The 19245-nt window shown below is 49.1% G+C and overlaps 1 protein-coding gene across 4 annotated transcripts; it reads right to left on the bottom strand.

Moving 5' to 3' along the window:
• Positions 1-211: 211 nt before the first annotated feature.
• Positions 212-18719, bottom strand: Rapsn (receptor associated protein of the synapse). Of its 4 annotated transcripts, none has more exons than XM_040745749.1 (8): positions 18128-18719; positions 17234-17572; positions 5051-5209; positions 3865-3963; positions 3670-3792; positions 2723-2776; positions 928-1060; positions 212-483 (listed from the first exon to the last, which is right to left on the bottom strand). In XM_040745749.1, exons 1-8 carry the CDS (start codon positions 18317-18319, stop codon positions 428-430), a joined length of 1155 nt encoding a protein of 384 aa, XP_040601683.1. In that variant the 5' UTR covers positions 18320-18719; the 3' UTR covers positions 212-427. The 4 variants fall into 4 exon arrangements, with proteins under 4 accessions (XP_040601683.1, XP_005065002.1, XP_021087665.1 ...); XM_005064945.4 differs by having other exon boundaries at positions 861-1060; positions 18128-18697; XM_021232006.2 differs by lacking the exon at positions 2723-2776 and having other exon boundaries at positions 861-1060; positions 18128-18712.
• Positions 18720-19245: the final 526 nt, after the last annotated feature.

The raw sequence follows: 19245 nt of genomic DNA, 5'->3' as shown, positions 1-19245 counted from the left end.
GTTACCTGTCCAAGACCTGCACAAGATCAAGCCAGGGAAAAATCCAGCAAGGATGGAGGAGGAAGAGCTCATGAGCCCCACCCCTAGCTCCAGTTCTTATGGTAACCGAGTTGCTAAGAAGGTGGATGGCTGGAGGGTCTCGAACAGAGTATGTAGTGAGGCTTGTGTCGAGGGAAGTCCACATGAGGAAGGAAAGCCAAAACCACTGGCACCAGGTACAAACATTTTATTTTTCTATAAAGAACGAAGTACAAAGAGGCAGGGGAGGGGAGCTAGGCCCAGAGCAGCAGCAGGCAGACCCGAGCCCTGAGTTGGCAAAGGAGGCTTCGGCGCTACCCTGGGATTTCACCAGGGTAGCTTGATGGAGAAGACGCCAGGGGAGGTGTGGGGAAGCCCAAGATGGCCAGAGGTCACACAAAGCCTGGCTTCATGGAGGAGCGGCGGCAGTTGGGGCAACTCCGAGGGCCGTTGTTCTGCAGACATCTGTGGAGGCAGAGGGCTCTGTGCACTCACCCAAGCCAGACTTTGTCCAGGCTCTGGCTTGTGTCTTCCTCCCTTCCAGTCCAGGGTGGCTATGCAGTGGCAAATAAGGCTCTCGGGGCCTCCCGCTCCCTTCCCGCTTGCCCTGCACCAGAGGCTTCCAGGCTAGGGCCAAGTTGGCATCTCCTGCCACCCCAAGGCAAGCCTGGTCCTGGAAGGGGTCTCTCTGAGTTCCCCTTGGCACGATGGCAAGAACAACTCCCCTCCTGAGGCTGGAGGGAAGTTCTTAGAACACACCAAGGCCCAGGAAGGCACCCAGGAGTTTCCCCTTAACATTAATAGTGTGATCGGGGGTCGTGCCCACCCAGCGAAGGCCTCACCTGAGGTGAAAGATGTGGGAGCAGGGCAGGGCCTGCAGCCGGCTGTTCTTCTCCCCGATGGACTCACCACACAGGCCGCAGTAGAGCTCAGTCTCCTCCACACACTCGTGGAACCTCACTACGTGCGCGCGCAGCTCCCGCTGCAACCCTTTGCTGCGGTAGATGCTCTCACTCAGACAGTGCAGCTTGAGCTGGCTCAGCTAAGACGGTGGGGACAGATGGTGGGGACAGACCCCGTGAGAGGCTAGACAGACCGCAGGACTAGGAAGGTGCTGTTCTGTCACACCCCCGCCTTGCTGTGGGGTCTGGGAGAAACACCCTGCCTACTCCGAGCCTTGGATTCCCTTTGGGCAGAGTGGGTGAGATGAGAGACGAGAACGTGGGACCCCCCCCCGTTTTGTCTTGAGATAGGGTCTCACATATACAGCTTTGACTGGCCTCAAACTATATAGTCGTGGCTAACCTAGAACTCCTAATCTTTCTGCCGCCACCTCCCAAGTGCTGGAGGAGGTATGCCCCCCACCCTACCAAGTTTCTGAAGGATTTTATTGACCAAACCTGCTGCTGCGTTGCCTCTACAAGAACTAATTTGCTTCCTTATTGTTACTGAGTACTCATTTCTGACAGTGTGATAGCCCGGATAAATGTGAGCAGACTGTGGTCCAGCCCAATGCAAACATACTTCAAAATCTTAGTTGGGCTGCACACCAGAGCCTACAGAGATGCATGTTTTCTGGAAGACTTTGGGAAGCTCTAAGCTTTCTCCAAGGAGTTAAGATCTGGATACAGCTGAGACATCTGAAGAAGCTACTTATACTATGGCCTTTAACATTAAGACACAGCAGCTGGTACCTGGGGGGAGGGCGGCTAGGGCTTCATCTATCCCATGAGATCACTCACAGGGAAGACTGCAGCCAGTATCTATGAGGATACCCAGTCCTTGATACAAAGTACCAAGCTCTTGAGGAGTAGAGGACATTGTTAGGGTTGGCATTTTGCTTTTATTTTTAAGATTTTTTTTTTGGTTGTTGTTGTTTTTTGAGACAGGGTTTCTCTGTGTAACAGAATTGACTGTCCTAGAACTTACTTTGTAGATCTGCCTGCCTCCATGCCTCCTGAGTGCTGGGACTAAAGGTATGTGCCACCAATGCCTAGCTCATTTTTAAAATGTGTGCAAGAGCCGGGCGTTGGTGGCGCACGCCTTTAATCCCAGCACTCGGGAGGCAGAGGCAGGCGGATCTCTGTGAGTTCGAGGCCAGCCTGGTCTACAAAGTGAGTTCCAGGACAGCCTCCAAAGCTACAGAAAAACCCTGTCTCGAAAAACCAAATAAAATAAAAAAATGTGTGCAAGTATTTTTGCTTGCATATATGTATGTGTGCCATGTGCATGCCTTGTGCCCATGGGAAAGATGGCTAACCCATGGAACTGAAGTTACAGATGCTGTGAACTGCCATGTGAGTGCTGAGACCCGAATTCAGGTCCTCCAGAATATCAGGTAGCTCTTAACCACTCAGCCATCTCCAGCCCGTTACAGGTTTAAATGAAGAATAAAGAGGCTACTCAGTGCTTTTCCAAGCTACAGAATGTCTGCACAGTCCCAGAAATATTCCCTGGGAGGAAGCTGGAGATACAGGGGGTTAAGATGGCTGCAAGTACCTTCCAGCTGGTCAGGAGCTCGGGGCCCTAGCTGGGTCTCATGAGTCCCAAGCTGGCTTCCAACTCACTATGTAGCCAAGGACAACCTTGAGCTCTGATTATCCTGTTTCTTTCACCGAGTGGTGCGATTACAGGTGTGAGCTGCCACCCCTAACTTTCCTCCTTTGGTTCTCAATCCCAGACCCAGGAGACAGTCATGTCTAACCTTATTTCCAACCTCTTCAGCCAGGTCCTGGGCTTTCTCAATGGCATCCAAAGCCTGGAAGGTGAGCAGAGGTCAGAGTTGTAGGCAGTCTGACTACCTTGACTCATAGCAAAGAAAAGGGAAGTGGGCTTGGGGAGGGAAATGGATGGAGCCATTGCCCTGTAAGAAGGCAGGAGAGACTGTGTGAGCAGATTATATCCTGCCTTAGTTTCTGCAGACACAATGGGTAGAACATGACTGCCTCATAGAATGTTGTGAGATAGTAGAAGGGTATTTAAGAATCCCAGCTTTGGCCGGGCGTTGGTGGCGCACGCCTTTAATCCCAGCACTCGGGAGGCAGAGGCAGGCGGATCTCTGTAAATTCGAGAGCAGCCTGGACTACCAAGCGAATTCCAGGACAGCCTCCAAAGCCATAGAGAAACCCTGTCTCGAAAAAAAAAAAAAAAAAAAGAATCCCAGCTTTGAGCCGGACGTTGGTGGCACATGCCTTTTTTTTTTTTTTGGTTTTACGAGACAGGGTTTCTCTGTATCGTTTTGGAGGCTGTCGGTCCAGCCTGGCCTCGAACTCACAGATTAAAGGCTTTAATCCCAGCACTCGGGAGGCAGAGGCAGGCAGATCTCTGTGAGTTCGAGGCCAGCCTGGTCTACAGAGCGAGTTCCAGGACAGCCTCCAAAACAATACAGAGAAACTCTGTCTCGAAAAACAAAAACCAAACAAACAAAAAAAGAATCCCAGCTTTGGCCCTCCATAAACTGTGGGTTCCTGGGCAAGGCATGGGCCTTCTTTGAGAGTAGAAAATTACTGGGAATGCCTGGGCCTCATGAAAACACTCAGGCAGATGTTCAATAAAGCGGACAAGCCCAGTCATACCCCCAATGTTGGTCAAGTAGTCCCAAATTGGGAGCACCAGAGAGAGCTTTAGCTACAGGAAAGGGCCTGGCCTCACCTTGTCTAACACCTTCCTGGCCATCCAGCACTTGGCCACGCCCAGCAGCACATGGACCTGCCCCAGGCGGTTTCCAATCTCCGTCATAATGCTCATAGCAGAGTCGTACCTAGGGAAGGCTGTCTGCAAAGCCAGGCAGGGTTGGATTGGGGTGATCCAGGCCCAAGACCCCCCACCTCATCCCGGTGGTCTCACCTCCAGGTCCCCACGGCTTCGGTGAATATCAGCAAAGCAGAGCAGACAGAGTGCCTGCAGTGGTCGGTCCCCATGCTGCAGGGCGATCTTCATGGACTCCTGCAAGGGAGGCTGGTCCCTCAGGCAAGCTGATGTCATCTACTATGGGGTATCCTATACCCAGCAGCCCCTCAGATGGGACAGCTAGCGTTACCACATCCTCAGAAACTAATACATTGTTGCAGTTGAACCTTAGTGGTTCTATGAGAACCACTAAGATCATAGTACTGTCTGAACCACTAAGGTCACAGTACTGTCTGAAGCACTAAGATCACAGTACTGTCTGATGGAAACAGGCTCAGAAAGAAGCATCTTTATTGGGACCAGAGGAAGAAGCAATGGGATTTGAGCCTGAGTGGGGGATCTTCAAGACTGTCCCTCTCTCTCTTTCTCTTTTGTTTTTTCTTTTTTTAAAAGACAGACTTATAGGGGCTGGAGAGGTGGCTCAGAGGTTAAGAGCACTGGCTGTTCTTCCAGAGGACCTGGGTTCAATTCCCAGCACTCACATGGCAGCTCACAACTGTTTGTAACTCCGGGGTCTGACACCCTCAAACAAGATATACATGCAGGCAAAATACTGATGCAAATAAAATGAAAATAAATACATTATTTTTTTAAAAGACAGACTCATATAGCCCAGTTAGGTCTTGAACTTCTGATTCTTCTCCACCTTCCAAATGCTGGGTTTTACGTAGGACTATAGATTGAGCCCAGGGCTTTGCTGTTTTGAGACAGGGTTTCTCTGTGTAGTCCTGGGTGTCCTGGAACTCACTCTGTAGACCAGGCTGAGAGATCCGCTTGCCTCTGCCTCCTGAGTACTGAGATTAAAGGCGTGCTCCGCTGCTGCTACCGCCATCTGGCTGAACCCAGGGCCTTGTGAACCTTAGGGAAACACTCTACCAACTGAGTTACATCCTAGCACTCATATTTTCATTTTCAAGCCCCCCCAGAGGCTGCCGGGGACAGGGAGGCTCCTTGCCCTGAAGATGGACTGGAAGGGAATAAGTTCTGGGGCAGAATTTGTGATGGAAATAGTCTCTTCGGTGGCTAATGGCAAGGTGTGTGTGTGTGATTCTGTGGAGGGGCCCAGTGTCCTGAGCCTGAGGTCCTCCCACCCCGACACCTGCATGCTTCACAGCTTCCCCACCTCACAACACTCCATGGCGCTGCCCAGGTGGCCTAGCAGGCGGTAGGCCACAGCCATGTGGTACTGGCTCATGGCCCGATACTTGAGGCTCCAGCCTTTGCCATAGTCGTTGACAAGCTCTGCAGCCTTGCAGGGAAAGAACAGGGCTTTCTCATAATCCTGCAGCGACACAGAACAGGAGGGGGACACACTGAGTGGTAGGAATTGTCCTAAACTCAGGGCTCCAGACCTGGGTTCTCTGACAGCCAGGGAGCCCCATTTTTTTAAATGTTGCTCAGTCTAGCTGCAAACTTGTAGTCCTCCCCATTATGCTTCCTGAGTACTGGGGTCACAGAGATGCATCACCGTGACCACAGCCAGCTCATTCATTCATTCTGGCCTCCAGTGGTAAGCATCATCCAGGCAGAAGGGGGAGCCAGGGCACAGGCATGGCCTCATGGGATTGTTGCTGTATGATGCCCAATACATATTTCTTCATTGGATGAAAAAGCAAAAACACAGCTGGCTTCCCCTCTCATCCAGTCCCAGATGGGCCTCTAGGCTGCAGAGCCACACAGGGAGAGGTTTATCAGAGCTCTCAGGGGCAGCAGCTCCTCAGGCCTGAGACAGTTCCGTCAGCATCAGCACCAGAGAACATCGGAACAGGCTTGGCGCTCCCATGAAACCCTTCTGAATGCTTCCCCCTCAAACCCACAAAAGCAACCCCCATAAAGAGCCAACACCCTTGCCTCCCACTCATCGGGAAAGGAGGAGCTCAGAGGAGGGCCCTGCCCACTCTTAACCACATCTGCCCTACAACCATGGGAACCAACCCCAGGCCCCAGCCCTTACGTCTACATCATTAAGTCTCTACCGAATCATCTCCTACACACAAATATGTCCTGACAGTTCTCACCTCACTTACAACCTAACTCATTTGGCAACCCAGCTCCCAGAAAGTGGAGGCAGGAGAATCAGGAGTTCAAGGCCAGCTTTGGCTATGTGTGGAATGTGAGGTCAATCTGGATACATGAGACCCTGTACTTAACCAACCAACCAATCAAATAAATGGACCAACATTTTCTATCTTTGAGAAAGAAGGATTGAGTTTACAATCGGTGGAAAGCAACTCCTAAACACTATGAACTCCAGTTGTTCTGGCACCTGTAAAGGTTCAGCAGCACAGACAGCGGTGAATGCCTTGGGACCCATCTAGACTTCAAACACCATTGTCTGCTGAAGAGAACCTGAGGGAACAGCAGGTTTCACACCTAGCCCAAAAGGATGTTCAGAATGAGACTGTGGCTCTTTATTGTGTCAAATAAACAGAAAGTAAATACAACACTTGTATGGGGTCAAGGTTGGAGGGGCTTCTATTGGGCAAAGTTAAGATAATACAAGCCAGGCAGTGGCGCTCGCCTTTAATCCCAGCATTCAGGAGGCCGAGTCAGGATCTCTGAGTTCAAGGCCAACCTAGTCTACAGAATGAGTTCCAGGACATCCAGAGCTACACAGAGAAACCCTGTCTCAAAACAGCAAAAAGCAAAAAACAAACAAACAAACAAAATACAAACAGGGCTGGGAGATGGCTCAGTAATGTACACACACACACACACACACACACACACACACACACACACACACCACACTAAATTTAAAAAAGAGAATTCAAACATCAAAAACTAACAATGCAAGGTTGTGGATATAGCTCTGTGGGAGACTTGTCTACCATAATGGAAGGTTCTGGATTTCACGCCCCCGGCACTAGGAGGAAAAAAAATGACTCTGATTTCACAGCAATATGCCAAAAAAAGAAGGCAGAAGTCGGAATGCCCTGACCACAGCTGTGATGCCCTTGCTCTGAAAGCTAACTGAAGGGAAGCAGGGAAGCCCTCGTGTTTACATTGGAGCTGCACCTCAGAGTAACACGTAGCCCTCGCTGATGAAGAAAATGGCTCATAGGAAAAAGAAATTGCTGCTAATCAATGAAGACAAGGGTGTCAGTATTTCACAGCATTCACATGTAACTATGGACTCTGGCAACACCTAGGGACTCTGAAACCATGAGGGAAAGTGCTACAACTCAGTCTGAGGCTGGGTAAACAAGCTGGGTGTGAATAGGGCAACTTCAGCCTTGAAGGCAGGAGGACCTACTCACTGTCACTCCCTGAACCACGCTAATAGGCCTATGTAGGGCTGGGGACCCCAAGCGGGGCACACTAGGCAAGTACTCTACCAACAGGGTGCCTCCCAGCCGCCTAAGCCTTTCCCCCTTAAGATTCACTTATTTATTTGATGTGTACAGCTGCTTTGCCAAATGTGTGTCTTACACCACAAGCATGAGTGCCTCTGGAGGCTGGGTGTGTGGGACACCTCTGGAACTGGAGTTACAGACAGTTGTGAGCTGGGAATTGAATCCAAGGTCAGAAAGAGCAGTCGGTGCTGAGTCATCTTAACAGTCGTCCATAGCTTTTCTTCTTTCTTTTTTAATTTTATTTTTATGTTTTTGTTTTGTTTTTTTTTTTGTTTTTTTAGACAAGGTTTCTCTGAGTTGCCCTGGCCATCCTGGAACTCCAGACTGGCCTCAAACTCAGAGAGATCCACTTGGTTCTGCCTCCCAAGTGCTGGGCTTAAAGGCGTGTGCCAGTACCGCCCTGCACATGGCTACATGGCTTACTTTTTATTCTTGGTTTTTGTTCTTTTTCTTTGAGACAGGGTCTCATTCTACAGCTATGGCTATCATGAAACTCACTATGTAAACCAGGCTAGCCCTAAACTCACAGAGATCTGGGATTAAAGGCATCCATCACAATTCTAATTTTGTATTTTTTTTCAGCAGATTACTATTTTTCTTCAATATTTGGTGTGTGTGTGTGTGTGTGTGTGTACTGTCAACTGTCACCCTCACATATTGTTCCTTTTCACATTTCCTTTTCTGACTGCCTGGTCCCAAATAACTGACTCAGAGGCTGAATATGAATTATAAATGCCCATCTGATAGCTCAAGCTTATTACTAACTAGCTCTTACAACTTAACCCATTTCTATTAATCTATGTGCTGCCCTGCTTATGGCTTTGACCTGCATCCCATTTCGTGGATCCAACTCATTCTGCATCTGGCTGTCAACCCTTCTCACTCCATCCTTCTTCCCTTCATTCTCAGACTGACTTTCCCTCCTAACTTCCTGTCCAGCTACCACCCTGTCAGCTTCTTATTAAACCAATCACAGTGACAAATCTTCAGTGTACAAAAGGATTTTCTACAACAGTTCCTTGGTCTCATTTGACTTCCTTTTTTTGGGGGGCAGTGGTCCCCATAGATCATGCTTGTCTCCACCCTCAACACACAGAGGCTTTTTCACATGGGTTCTTTTTTTTTTTCTTTTTTCTTTTTTTGGTTTTCGGAGACAGGGTTTCTCTGTGGCTTTGAAGACTGTCCTGGAACTAGCTCTTATAGACCAGGCTGGTCTGGAACTCAGAGAGATCCGCCTGCCTCTGTCTCCCGAGTGCTGGGATTAAAGGTGTGCACCACCACCGGCCAGCTTCACATGGGTTCTAAAAGTTGATTTAGGTCCTCAGGCTTGCATAGCAAGCACTTTTCCAGGGTAGTTACCTCTCCAGCCCCACAGCTTCACACAGTATAAAAAGAAGGGCTTAGGCAGGTGGATAGCTTAGTGAATGAAGGTGCTTTCAACCAAGCCTGACAACCTGAGTTGGAGCCCTGGAGTCAGCTTTTAATTGAAATAGGACAGCATAAAACAACAGTCTATGCCCACTCATAGCTAAAACACAGCTAAATTCTTATAAAACAGGATCCAGAAAGCTGAGAAGGAAATAGGCTCAGAGATTTCTGAACTTTGGCTACAGACAGAGGGCACTGCAGGAGGGGACTGCCATGCACCAGCCAGTGACGAGTGACGAGTGTGTGCAGACTGCGTGTTGTCACTGGCCTCCTCCTTTGCGTTCTCCTTCTCCTGCTCAGTCAGGCTCCTGGGAACAACCTTACAGATCCATCAACTGGTAACTTAAAAGACAGGCCAGTAAGCAAGTTACAAAGTCATTTACACGATGGGGGGTGGGGAAGAGCAGACAAAAACAGCTTGAAGCAGGAAAAGAGAAACAAGTGAATGGGGAATCTCTCTCCATTTCCCATTGCTCACAATATTTGTAAAGGTCCCAAGTAATATTAGGATCTATGGCGCCATTGGGCTTCCCTTTGGATTGATTGTCTAAGGGGTACTGAGGTCAAACTTGATTGCAAAAGCGGATAAATATAGGGCCCCTCATGTTTTGTGCCAGGTGTAGAGGCTGGAGGTTTTCTAAGAGGCAACCTAGGGGAGAATGAGAGGGTATGGGAGACACTGTTCTGGTAGGGAGAGAGGCGAAGGGAAATGTCACTGTAGCCTGTAGGCATCTCCAGGACTCAGGGAGTACCAGAAACAGGGGCCAAGCCATTCCGTGGGTAATCACCACACTAAACGGGGGCCAGGAGCTTAGCTTGGCTAAGCCAGAGGAGAAACTTGGCGCCTGGTACCTGGGCTTCCGTAGAGACCAGAAGCGAGCAGGCAAGCATGAAAACCAAGCTGTAAAACGGGGGTGGGGGTGGGGGATATCTCATCCACAGGGAATTTTGAGAATGTCCTCACAAAAGCCATGAGAGCCTAGAGGAGCTGTGGGATTACAGGCAGCTCTGAAGGGAGTAGGGAGAAGAGGGCAGCAAGGGGCACCACAGCCCCATTGGGTCTAAGGAAACGGCAGGATTGCAGCTCCAAGTGATGGAGTCAGGTGTAGAGGGCCAGCCATAGCCTTAAAGACTGTGACTGGGCGTGCCTCCGCCTCCAAGAGTACCAGGGGGACGCTGAACTCAGTGGTCACTTCCTTGGACTCACGGAAATGTTTACACGGACCAAAAGGGAAACTTATCTAATCACCATTGGTGGATGGGTGCTGAGCAGTCAGTGATCCGCTAGATGTGTCTGTTCCGGTGGACTGGGGATGAGGGGTAGGGTCCCAGTGCAGTTTAGGCCCCTGAGGACAAGCACAAGACTAGGAGAGTCTATCCTGGGTGCTGGCATCAAATGTAGGCATTATAGCTCAGATGGAAAGGTATTCTGGCAGTCGGGGGCCAGGGAATGCCACGAAGTTACACTGTACAACAAACCTCACATGAGATTTATCACAGGAAAGAAATCAGGAGGGTGACTGCCTCTGCTCAGGGGAGAAGCAGCATTGAACTGAACAAAAGGCAAGGTTTATATAGAGTTTCTTGGGGATGGGAATGGAACTTTTCAGGGTGAAGATTTCTGGAGTGGGAATTTCAAGTTCCGAGCTTGAGCTTTCTACTCTGTAGGCAGGGGCAGGGACCAGATGTTAAGGCAGTTGTTCTATGGGTGGGGCCTGGCAGTTGTCGGTCTCAGGGGAGGGGCCTAGCAACTGACGTGCCTCAAGGGGCTTACACAATATGCATCACTAAAATCTGAAAAACAGTAACTGTTCTCATACACACCAATGTTCTCATAATCTCAGAAGGCAGCTAAATCTGAGTTCCCTGTCTGTATTTACATTCCTCCCTTACCCTTAGCTTGTTGAAAGCAAAATGCAACCAGAGCTACACTTACTGTGTCTTTATGTCTCTGAATAGACATGACACATTGAAGAAAGCGGGTTAACTGCTGTGTAGAATGTTGCATCTCATTTTTTGTGTTTCCTTGAGTTCTGAGACACCCTCCTTCACCTCCAGTGAAGTTTGGTAAGATGAGCTCACACATCTTGGGTAAGAATGTTGAGTGTGAGAGATCTGTGTCCTGCTTTTTCTTTATTCCTTTTTTCTGTTAAATTTGTTATATTTTATAACTCAGTGTGGTCAGAGGACAACCTTTATCAGTCACAGACACTCACAGAGTAAGGGAGGAGAGATGCATGGATAGGGCAGGTGGAGGGTGGAATCAGTTGATGAGGTGGGCTCGAGAATTTGGAATCAAATATGGTGTGTGACAGAAGCCAGTAGAAACAAATGATAGAGGGGCACTCACACCTTAAGAGAGTCAGCTCAGCAGTGAGTCAGTTTGAAACGTTGTGGCCTGGCCATGGTACAGTGCTACCTAAAGAGAGAGGACTCTGGAAGGGGGTAGTGTTTGGAGACTCTTGTATGTTAGGAGATGGAATAGTTGGTGAGAAGACAGTAGTGAGTGTCCTGAAGGAACTGTCCTTATTCATGTGTAAGAAGCTGGGCTGTGGCCAGAGCACACACACAGGCAAGGTACCCATCCTTGAACAATATGCTCTGTTTTTTGATAAGTATGTAATGGGCACAAAGGAACTTCCCAGTTGGTGACTCAGGAACCCAAGGGCACCCCCCCCTTTTCTGTAACCTGGAGAGAGAAGGGAAGTGAAGTCCAGGGTTGGAGCCTGGAAGAGGGCCTGTTGGAGCTTACAAAATGGCATGGTAATAGGTGCCAAGAAGGGAGGGGTCATGTGAGGACTAAGGGCCACCTCCTACAGCTGCCAGGCAAGAATAGAGAAGGGATCCAGGAGCGTGAGAGGCTGGCCATCCTTAAGGATAGAATTTTGTCCTTGGTTGTTGGGACTGTGCTTTCTATCTAGGATAATGACCTTATGAGTTGGAGTAATAGCCAATCCCAGATAAATAACCTGGGGGTAGATGGCTGGACCTTAGAGGGTGAGACCCTGTATCCATCCCTGGCTGGACAGAAAGTTTAATAAGGTAAAGGTGTCAACCTGTCTAATTTACAGGGGTGGCCTGCAAAGGAGAAGACCGGCTATGTATTGTATAAGCTTGGATTTAGGAAGAGACAGAGTAAACCAGAGGCTAGACCCTCACCAAATAGATGTGGGCTGTCCTGGAAGCTCTGGAGCAGGACAGTCCAGAGGAGTTGGATGGAAAGATATTCCAGGTCAGTCCAAGTAAAGGCAAAGGTATTTTGTGCCTGGGAATCTAGAGGTATGGAAAAGAAGGCATCTGAGGTCTAGGACAGAGAAATGGGAGGCCTCTGAGGAGATGGTGGAGAGGAGAGTATAGGGGTTGCGTACTCTGGGATGAAGGGGAACCACGGCAGAGCTGATGTTGGAGATCCTGAACCAAGTGGTCTGTTCTGTCGTCTTAACCACAAGTATAGGGTACGAGAGAGTGGCCTTATAAAGACTAGCCAGTAAGCAAGTTACAAAGTAATCCCTAGAAAGGATGCCCCGTGGGATATTATAACTCCATTCAGGGTCCTGGTTAGGACTCCTTCAGTGATGACTGGATGGGCAGCCTGTCACTGAGGAGAGAGAAGGAAAGACAGAGAGACTGAAGAGAAGGAGAAGGGACTGTGCGTTGAGGCCAGTTAGTGTGATCAGAGAGAGTGGAGGAGTCATCTAGTTTGGGCTCCATAGCTAGGAGGAGTTATTTTTTCCTGGGTTGGCTTATACCATGGTCTTTTTCTTTGTTTTGGGGTTTTTTGCTTTGTTTTGTTTTGTTTTTGAGATAGGGTTTCTCTGTGGCTTTGGAGTCTGTAGTCTGTCCTGGAACTAGCTCTGAAGACCAGCCTGGCTGGTTTTGAACTCACAAAGATCTGCCTGCCTCTGCCTCCCGAGGGCTGGGATTAAAGGCGTGCGCCACCAACACCCAGTCCATGTAATTGTTTTTAATCAAGAGGTAATGAGGTCACATGGCAAAATCTGTCCTTTCCAATGCTAGCAAAGATGACTGTTAACCACATGGCTGCCTCCATCTTGATGTGGGGACAGCAGCTAAGGTGGCAGCAAGTCACATGTTTCCTTTAAGATTACCTATGGGGCTGGAGAGATGGCTCAGCAGTTAAGAGCATTGGCTGCTCTTCCAGAGGACCGGGGTTCAATTCCCAGCACCCACATGGCAGCTCACAACTGTCTGAAACTCTAGTTCCAGGGGATCTGATACATTCACACCAATGCACATAAAATAAAGTTAAATGAATTATAAAAAAATAAGATTACCTATGTATAGGTTTTTAACTATCAAAGGGTTCAATTAACCCTTTTGTTAACCTATTAAAAGTTTTAGAGTTAAACCAAAGCCAACGAGTGTGATAGTCCCTATTGTGAGTAGTCTGCCCCTTTATTTTGTTTTGCTCTCCTTTCTCTGTCACATAATCAAGTGGCTTTCCTGATATGATATGATATGATATTGGAAGAAAACTTTAACCAAGAATAGAGGAGCCATAGCCCAACTCCAGAGTCAGCTTTTTTTTTTTTTTTTTTTTTTTTTGGGTTTTTCGAGACAGGGTTTCTCTGTGGCTTTGGAGGCTGTCCTGGAACTCACTTTATAGACCAGGCTGGCCTCGAACTCACAGAGATCCGCCTGCCTCTGTCTCCCAAGTACTGGGATTAAAGGTGTGCACCACCGATGCCCAGCTGCTTTCTCTGTTCAATGGTGGCAACTTCTTCCACTGTACAAGCAAATGATCTAAAAATCTTTTATATTTAAACTTCTCTCTCCTCTTTTGTTCCTTCCTAACTACACCTGTCTGTGGTAGCTCTTACATATGGATATTCACTGTCCAAGAGACCCCCCGCCTTTAACCAACAGCCCATTCAAACACTTCAGGAAATTTCTCTAAATCGGGCTGCTAAGACTGATTTAGTTCCCTATCATTCCCCTATCCACCTCTCCTCCACCAGGGCTTACCCCATGGCTGTTTTCTCTATTTCTGTATGGTAATTCCTGTTTTGAAAACAAAAATCATAAAACAAGGCTTACAGTAAGATTTAAGAAATGGGATGCTTGTTTAGTAAGGCATTAGAGCTGCGCCTTCATATACCCATACAGGAATGTACCTCATGCTGGTAGCTGAACTTTGTAGTATGAGTCACCTGGGTGGTATGAGTTTTAGAAAGACATGAAGGGTCATCAGGAGCAACTGAGACTTGGCACTGTGTGGCAGCACTGAGGTTCCTAAGGACAGCCCAGGAGAGGCTATTGGTGAAAGCATTAGTAAGTTCTGAGGGTCAAGAAAGTGTGTAAAGGTCTGAGGAGACGAAAGCTAAAGAAAGTTCTAAAGGTTATATAAGAAAGTGACTTAGGTGATGAAATACTTTGCCGATTTCTATGCTGTTGCTATAGTAAGATTTCAAAGGTTCAGGAAACCTATACTTAATGTTTCAACCAGACTACTCGTGGGGACTGGAGACTCCAGGTTGCAAAAAGGAGACACTTGTCCCTGTAACACTCAATCAGCATCCCTATGCTTGCTTTCTCCATGACAAACTAGAGATCACTTTCAACATTGGCCAGAGACTTCCATAGGAGGCATGATGCATATTTCACCCTGAAAAGTTCAACTCCGTCCCCAAGAAACTCTATATAAACTCTGCCTTCTGTTCAGTTCCCTGCTGATTCTCACCTGAGCAAAAGCAGCCACCCTCCTGGATTTTTCCCTCCCAATTAGTCTTCTGTGTGAGGTTCGTGTGCAGTGTGACTTTGTGGTATTCCCTGGCTCCCAACTGCCAGGATACCTTAGCATCTGAGGTGTAACACTATAGGACTATTTCAGGGTCAAATATGAGATGTTGGGCAGGAGAGATGGCTTAGTGGTTTAGAACACTTGCTGCTTTTGCAAAGGACTTGGGTTGGATTCCCAGCTCTCACAACCATCTGTAATTCCAGTTCCAGGGAATCTGTAATTCCAAGTTCTTCTGGCCTCATAGGGCACCAAAAACACATATAGTGCACATACACGCAGGCAAACACTCTTACACAGGAAATAAACTAAGTCTAAAAAATAAAAGTAGAATAAAAATAGTGAGATGACAAGAATTTCCCTCCCTCCCTCCCCAGATCTCATGTGGGATCTTCAAACTCTTTGTCAGTTAAGAATGACCTTCAAGGGGCTGGAGAGACAGCTGATTAGTTAGTTAAGAGCACTTGCTACTTTTCCAGAGGACCTACGTTCAATTCCCAGCACCCACATGGCAGCTCACGACTGTCTGTAACTCCAGTTCCAGGGGATCTGACACCCTTACACCAATGCACATAAAATAAAATAAAAAAAATATGAATGGCCTTCAACTTCTGATCCTTTTTGCTCTGTCTCCTCAGTGCTGGGCTCACAGCCATGCACACTACACTCGGTTTATGCAGCGCTGGGAATCTAATTTTGTGAAAACACTGTGTAGCCAAAAGAGCTACATCCCCAGTCTGATATCAGCATTTTTAAATACAACAGTAAAGTGTGTAAACCAAAAGTAGCAAAATATGAATAATTGGTACATCTAAGTGGTGGGTATATGGGAATTCACTGTATCATTATATTTTTCTACAGAGTCTTCCCTTTTTGGAGAACAAAGAGTTTATCATGTGCCAGCAGTTGAAATTCCACCAAAGCTTGGGGCTGGAGAGGCTGCTCTTCCAGAAGACCTGGTTTTGATTTCTGACACCCACATGATAGCTCATAACCATTTGTAGCTTCAGTTCCAGGGGATCCAATACTGTCTTCTGGTGTCCACAACAATGCATACATGGTATTCCGATACACACGTAGGCAAAATACCCACACACATAAAATAAAAATAAATCTTAAAAAGAAGATCTCCCACAGCTGCATGCTACACTGGGCTCCACAACACCCAGTCTCCCTCCCTCCCCACTAGAGTGCTGGTGATTGCAGGCGCTTGATCACTAACTCTACCAGCAAGTTCACAACACCCTTCTACACGGCTCCCACTCCCTCACACACCCATGGCGCTCTGTGGCCTCCCTTCCTCTTGGCAGAGCTTGGCCTGATGTTCACTCCTGGGATTTCTGCATGGCTCATACCTCCTCCATCACTCACTGAGGCCTTCTGACCCCACATCATGGTATTGCCCCGCTTTCTTCAACGATGCACAAGCACTTTTCTGACTGTTAACTGCTCTTATCCAGATAGAACAGGGCTTTGTAAGCGACCCGCCATTGTCTTTGTTGCTACAAACACATGGTCCAATAGTGTCTGGGATGTAGTGGATCCTCAGTAAATTGTTTTTCTTTTGGTTTTGAGACAGGGTTTCTCTGCATAGCCCTGGCTGTCCTGGAACTCACAGAGATCCACCTACCTCTGCCTCCCAAGTGCTGGGATTAAAGGTGTGCGCCACTACTGCCTGGCTCAGTAAATATTTCTTTTTTTTTTTTTTTTTTTTGGTTTTTCGAGACAGGGTTTCTCTGTGGCTTTGGAGGCTGTCCTGGAACTAGCTCTTGTAGACCAGGCTGGCCTCGAACTCACAGAGATTCGCCTGCCTCTGCCTCCCAAGTGCTGGGATTAAAGGCGTGCGCCACCAATGCCCGGCTCAGTAAATATTTCTTAAAGTATTTATTTGATATTAAGTGTGTGTGTGTGTGTGTGTGTGCCTGAGTGTATTTATATGCAGCAGGTGCAGGTCAGGAGAGGAATGGAACTGTAGTTAAAAGCAGTTGTAAGCCACCATGTCAGTATTGGGAACAAACCTGGGTCCTCTTCAAGAGCAGCGAGTGGTCTTAAACACTGATCCACTGATTCATCTCTCCAGCACCCCGCTCAATAGATATTAGACAAATAAATCTCTACATCCCTTCTTTGAGTCCTGTTCTTCCTCACTTATAAACAGACCTCTTAGGGTTCAGAGAAGATCACACAGGAAACAGAGCCCATGGCCTGTTCTCACACAGGGGCTTCTTTGTCTCTAGGTCATTTGAGAGATGGAGATCTGAATGGCTCTACCTTCCCTGGAGTCTTCTGTTTCTCATTCACCACAATGCTATCTAAAAGGAGGGCTGAGGACAGTGCCCAGCAAGGTGAGTGGTTCCTCAGAGGTTCCCAGGGCTTGTGCTGGACCGGGAGGAGGCAGGTGAAGCCTCTACAACTATGCCAGTGAGCTGGTGGCCTGTAGTGCAATGGAAAAGCTCCATGAGTAACTACATCGCTGGTGCCGAGGACCACTCATCCATCCTGATGAATGTGAGGCTGATAAGGTCACGGGCAGGTTTAACAGCCACCTTAAAACCTATGGCATCTGCGGAACCATCTGCAGAATGGGCCAGTCAGATAGTTCCCTTCTCTGGTTGGCTAAGGCTGATGGCACTGTCTCAAAAGAACTATTGGCCTGAGGAAATCAGGGAATAGTTATTACAAACAGTGAGAACTGCATCCCCCATCCCATAGGCTCTCAGAGAGCCTCAAACTCCCATTCCTCCCCCATAGGGCCCAGGCCCACCTTGACCTGGGCGTAGAAGCTGCCCAGGCTGCAGCAGACCCGGCACTCCAGCATGGTGTCGTCATTGTTGTGGGCATAACGCAGGGCCTTCTCAAAGCTCTCTAGGGCTTTCTGGAAGAGGCTGAGGCCCAGGAAAGCGTTGCCCATGCTCAGGCTGACCTGGCCCCCAAGCTGGGCACCAGCCCGGGTGCCAGGCAGGCCGAGGCAGGTCTTGCAGTAGGAGATGGTCTTGTGGAATTCACACAGTTTCTCATTGCTGCGTGCCAGGTTCAGGTAGCTTTCAAGCAGGAAGTCGGCATCCTCCAGCTCCCGTGCAGTGTCAATCTGGACCACAGCAAACTGACCCCGGGGGTAGCAGGCAGACAACACTCAGCCAAGGCTCAACCTGCACCCTCTCGGGTGCCACACCCTGCCCCACCTCACAGCCGGAGCAGCAGACCCTAAAGCTCTGACTCAGAGCTTCCACCGCCTCAGATCCATCCTCCCCGGCTTGTCACAGCCTAGCCTATAAGCTTGAACTGCAGCTCAGACCTGCAGACACTTTTACCCCCTGCCTCAGACCTGGAGGCTACTGCTGACCAGCCAGACCCTTATATGGAGCCTTTACCTCCAGGCAGCAAGCAGCAGACTAGAACCTAGGCTTGGAGGTCTGGTCTCTGGCCCCGATGCCTGAGAACCTCAGGCTCGGTGGCTTAGATAGTGAAGCTGGAGGCCCCAGGCCCCAGCTGTCTAAGCCTCATGCAGATTGAAAACCTCAGACCCAGCCGCTAGCCTGTGAGATGGAGGATTCTCAGGAAGCTACAAGGAGGCTGGGCGTTAGGAGCCGGCCAGGCCTGTTCCCAACCCTTTCACAGCACCCGGGCCCTCCCACAGCACCCCTGAGGGTCCGTCTACCTTCAGCATCTCTTTGTAGCGGCCCATCTCGGAGTGAGCCGTGACCAGGCATCCTAGCACGCGGAAGCGGCCCACGAGGTCGGAGCCCTTCTCCAGCACTTTCATCCACACCTGCAGCGCCTTCTCCGTCTGGTTGGACTGGTACAGCTGCAGTCCTTTCTCGATCTGTTGCTTTGTCTGGTCCTGCCCCATCCTCCCACAGCCTGGCCACTCAGGGAAAGACCGTGGTTGGCTAGGTGCCTCTAGACCCTCATGGTGTTGGATCCACAGTACTGGTTGCCCACTGACCGCTGAGAGGGAAAAGCGACACTCGGAGCTGAGCAGGGCCTGGGTGGACAACGGGCGCCACCCTGGTTACAGGGCTGGTTCAGCCCCTGTTTGCAGCTGTCCCTGCCAGTTGGGGCCACGTGGCTTCTGAGGAATGTCAGCAGCAAGGTCACGGGGTTTCTGCCGCACCCACCCAAAGCTGAGAGGTGGCTCTTCCAGGGATACAGGCATTCTGTCACCTGGGAATCTGTTTGGGGGCCCCTTCTGACAACAGCCTTGATGACCCTGGCAGGTTAGGCTTTCCTGAAGTTTTGCCAACGGCTGTCTGCCAGGATGACTGGGCAAGCCGCAGGACAGGGGTTCTGACAGCAGGAAAGAAACAAGCTCACAGGCATCGAGGAGGTGGGGTGAGTGCGCCGCCTGCTTATTCCCTTCCCCCTCACCTCTACTTTTCCGTTTTTCAAGACAGGGTTTCTGTGTAGCCCTGGCTGTGCTGGGATTTGCTCTGTAGACCAGGTTGACCTCGAACTCAGATCCACCTGTCTCTGCCTCCCAAGTGCTGGGATTGGCATGCACCAATACCACCTGGTGTTTTTCTTCTGTTTGTTGAGACAGCGGTCCTATATAGCCCTGGCTGTCCTGGAAGTTACTCTGTAGGGCAGGCTGGCCTTAAACCCATAGATCCACCTGCCTCGGTCTCCAGAGTCTTGATACTAAGGGCGTGAGTCACCATGTTCCGCTAATGAAACACCTCTTGTTTTTCAACGGGGTTTCTGTTTAGTCCTGGCTGTCCTGGAACTCAGAAATCTGCCTGCCTCAGCCCTGAATGTGCTGAGATTAAAGCTTGAGCT

The sequence above is a fragment of the Mesocricetus auratus genome, unplaced genomic scaffold, assembly GCF_017639785.1.
Source record: "Mesocricetus auratus isolate SY011 unplaced genomic scaffold, BCM_Maur_2.0 Super-Scaffold_100004, whole genome shotgun sequence".
Taxonomy (NCBI): Eukaryota; Metazoa; Chordata; class Mammalia; order Rodentia; family Cricetidae; genus Mesocricetus; species Mesocricetus auratus.
Note: the sequence above shows the minus strand (reverse complement) of the source record. Positions and strands in the feature narration are given on the sequence as shown.

Coding starts and splice junctions, on each gene's coding strand:
- Rapsn (XM_005064945.4), bottom strand. CDS start 18,319: ATGGGGCAGGACCAGACAAAGCAACAGATCGAGAAAGGACTGCAGCTG. Junction 17,573..18,127: donor GCTACAAAGAGATGCTGAAG/GTAGACGGACCC, acceptor CCCCGGGGTCAG/TTTGCTGTGGTCCAGATTGA. Junction 3,793..3,864: donor GAAGCCGTGGGGACCTGGAG/GTGAGACCACCG, acceptor CTGGCTTTGCAG/ACAGCCTTCCCTAGGTACGA.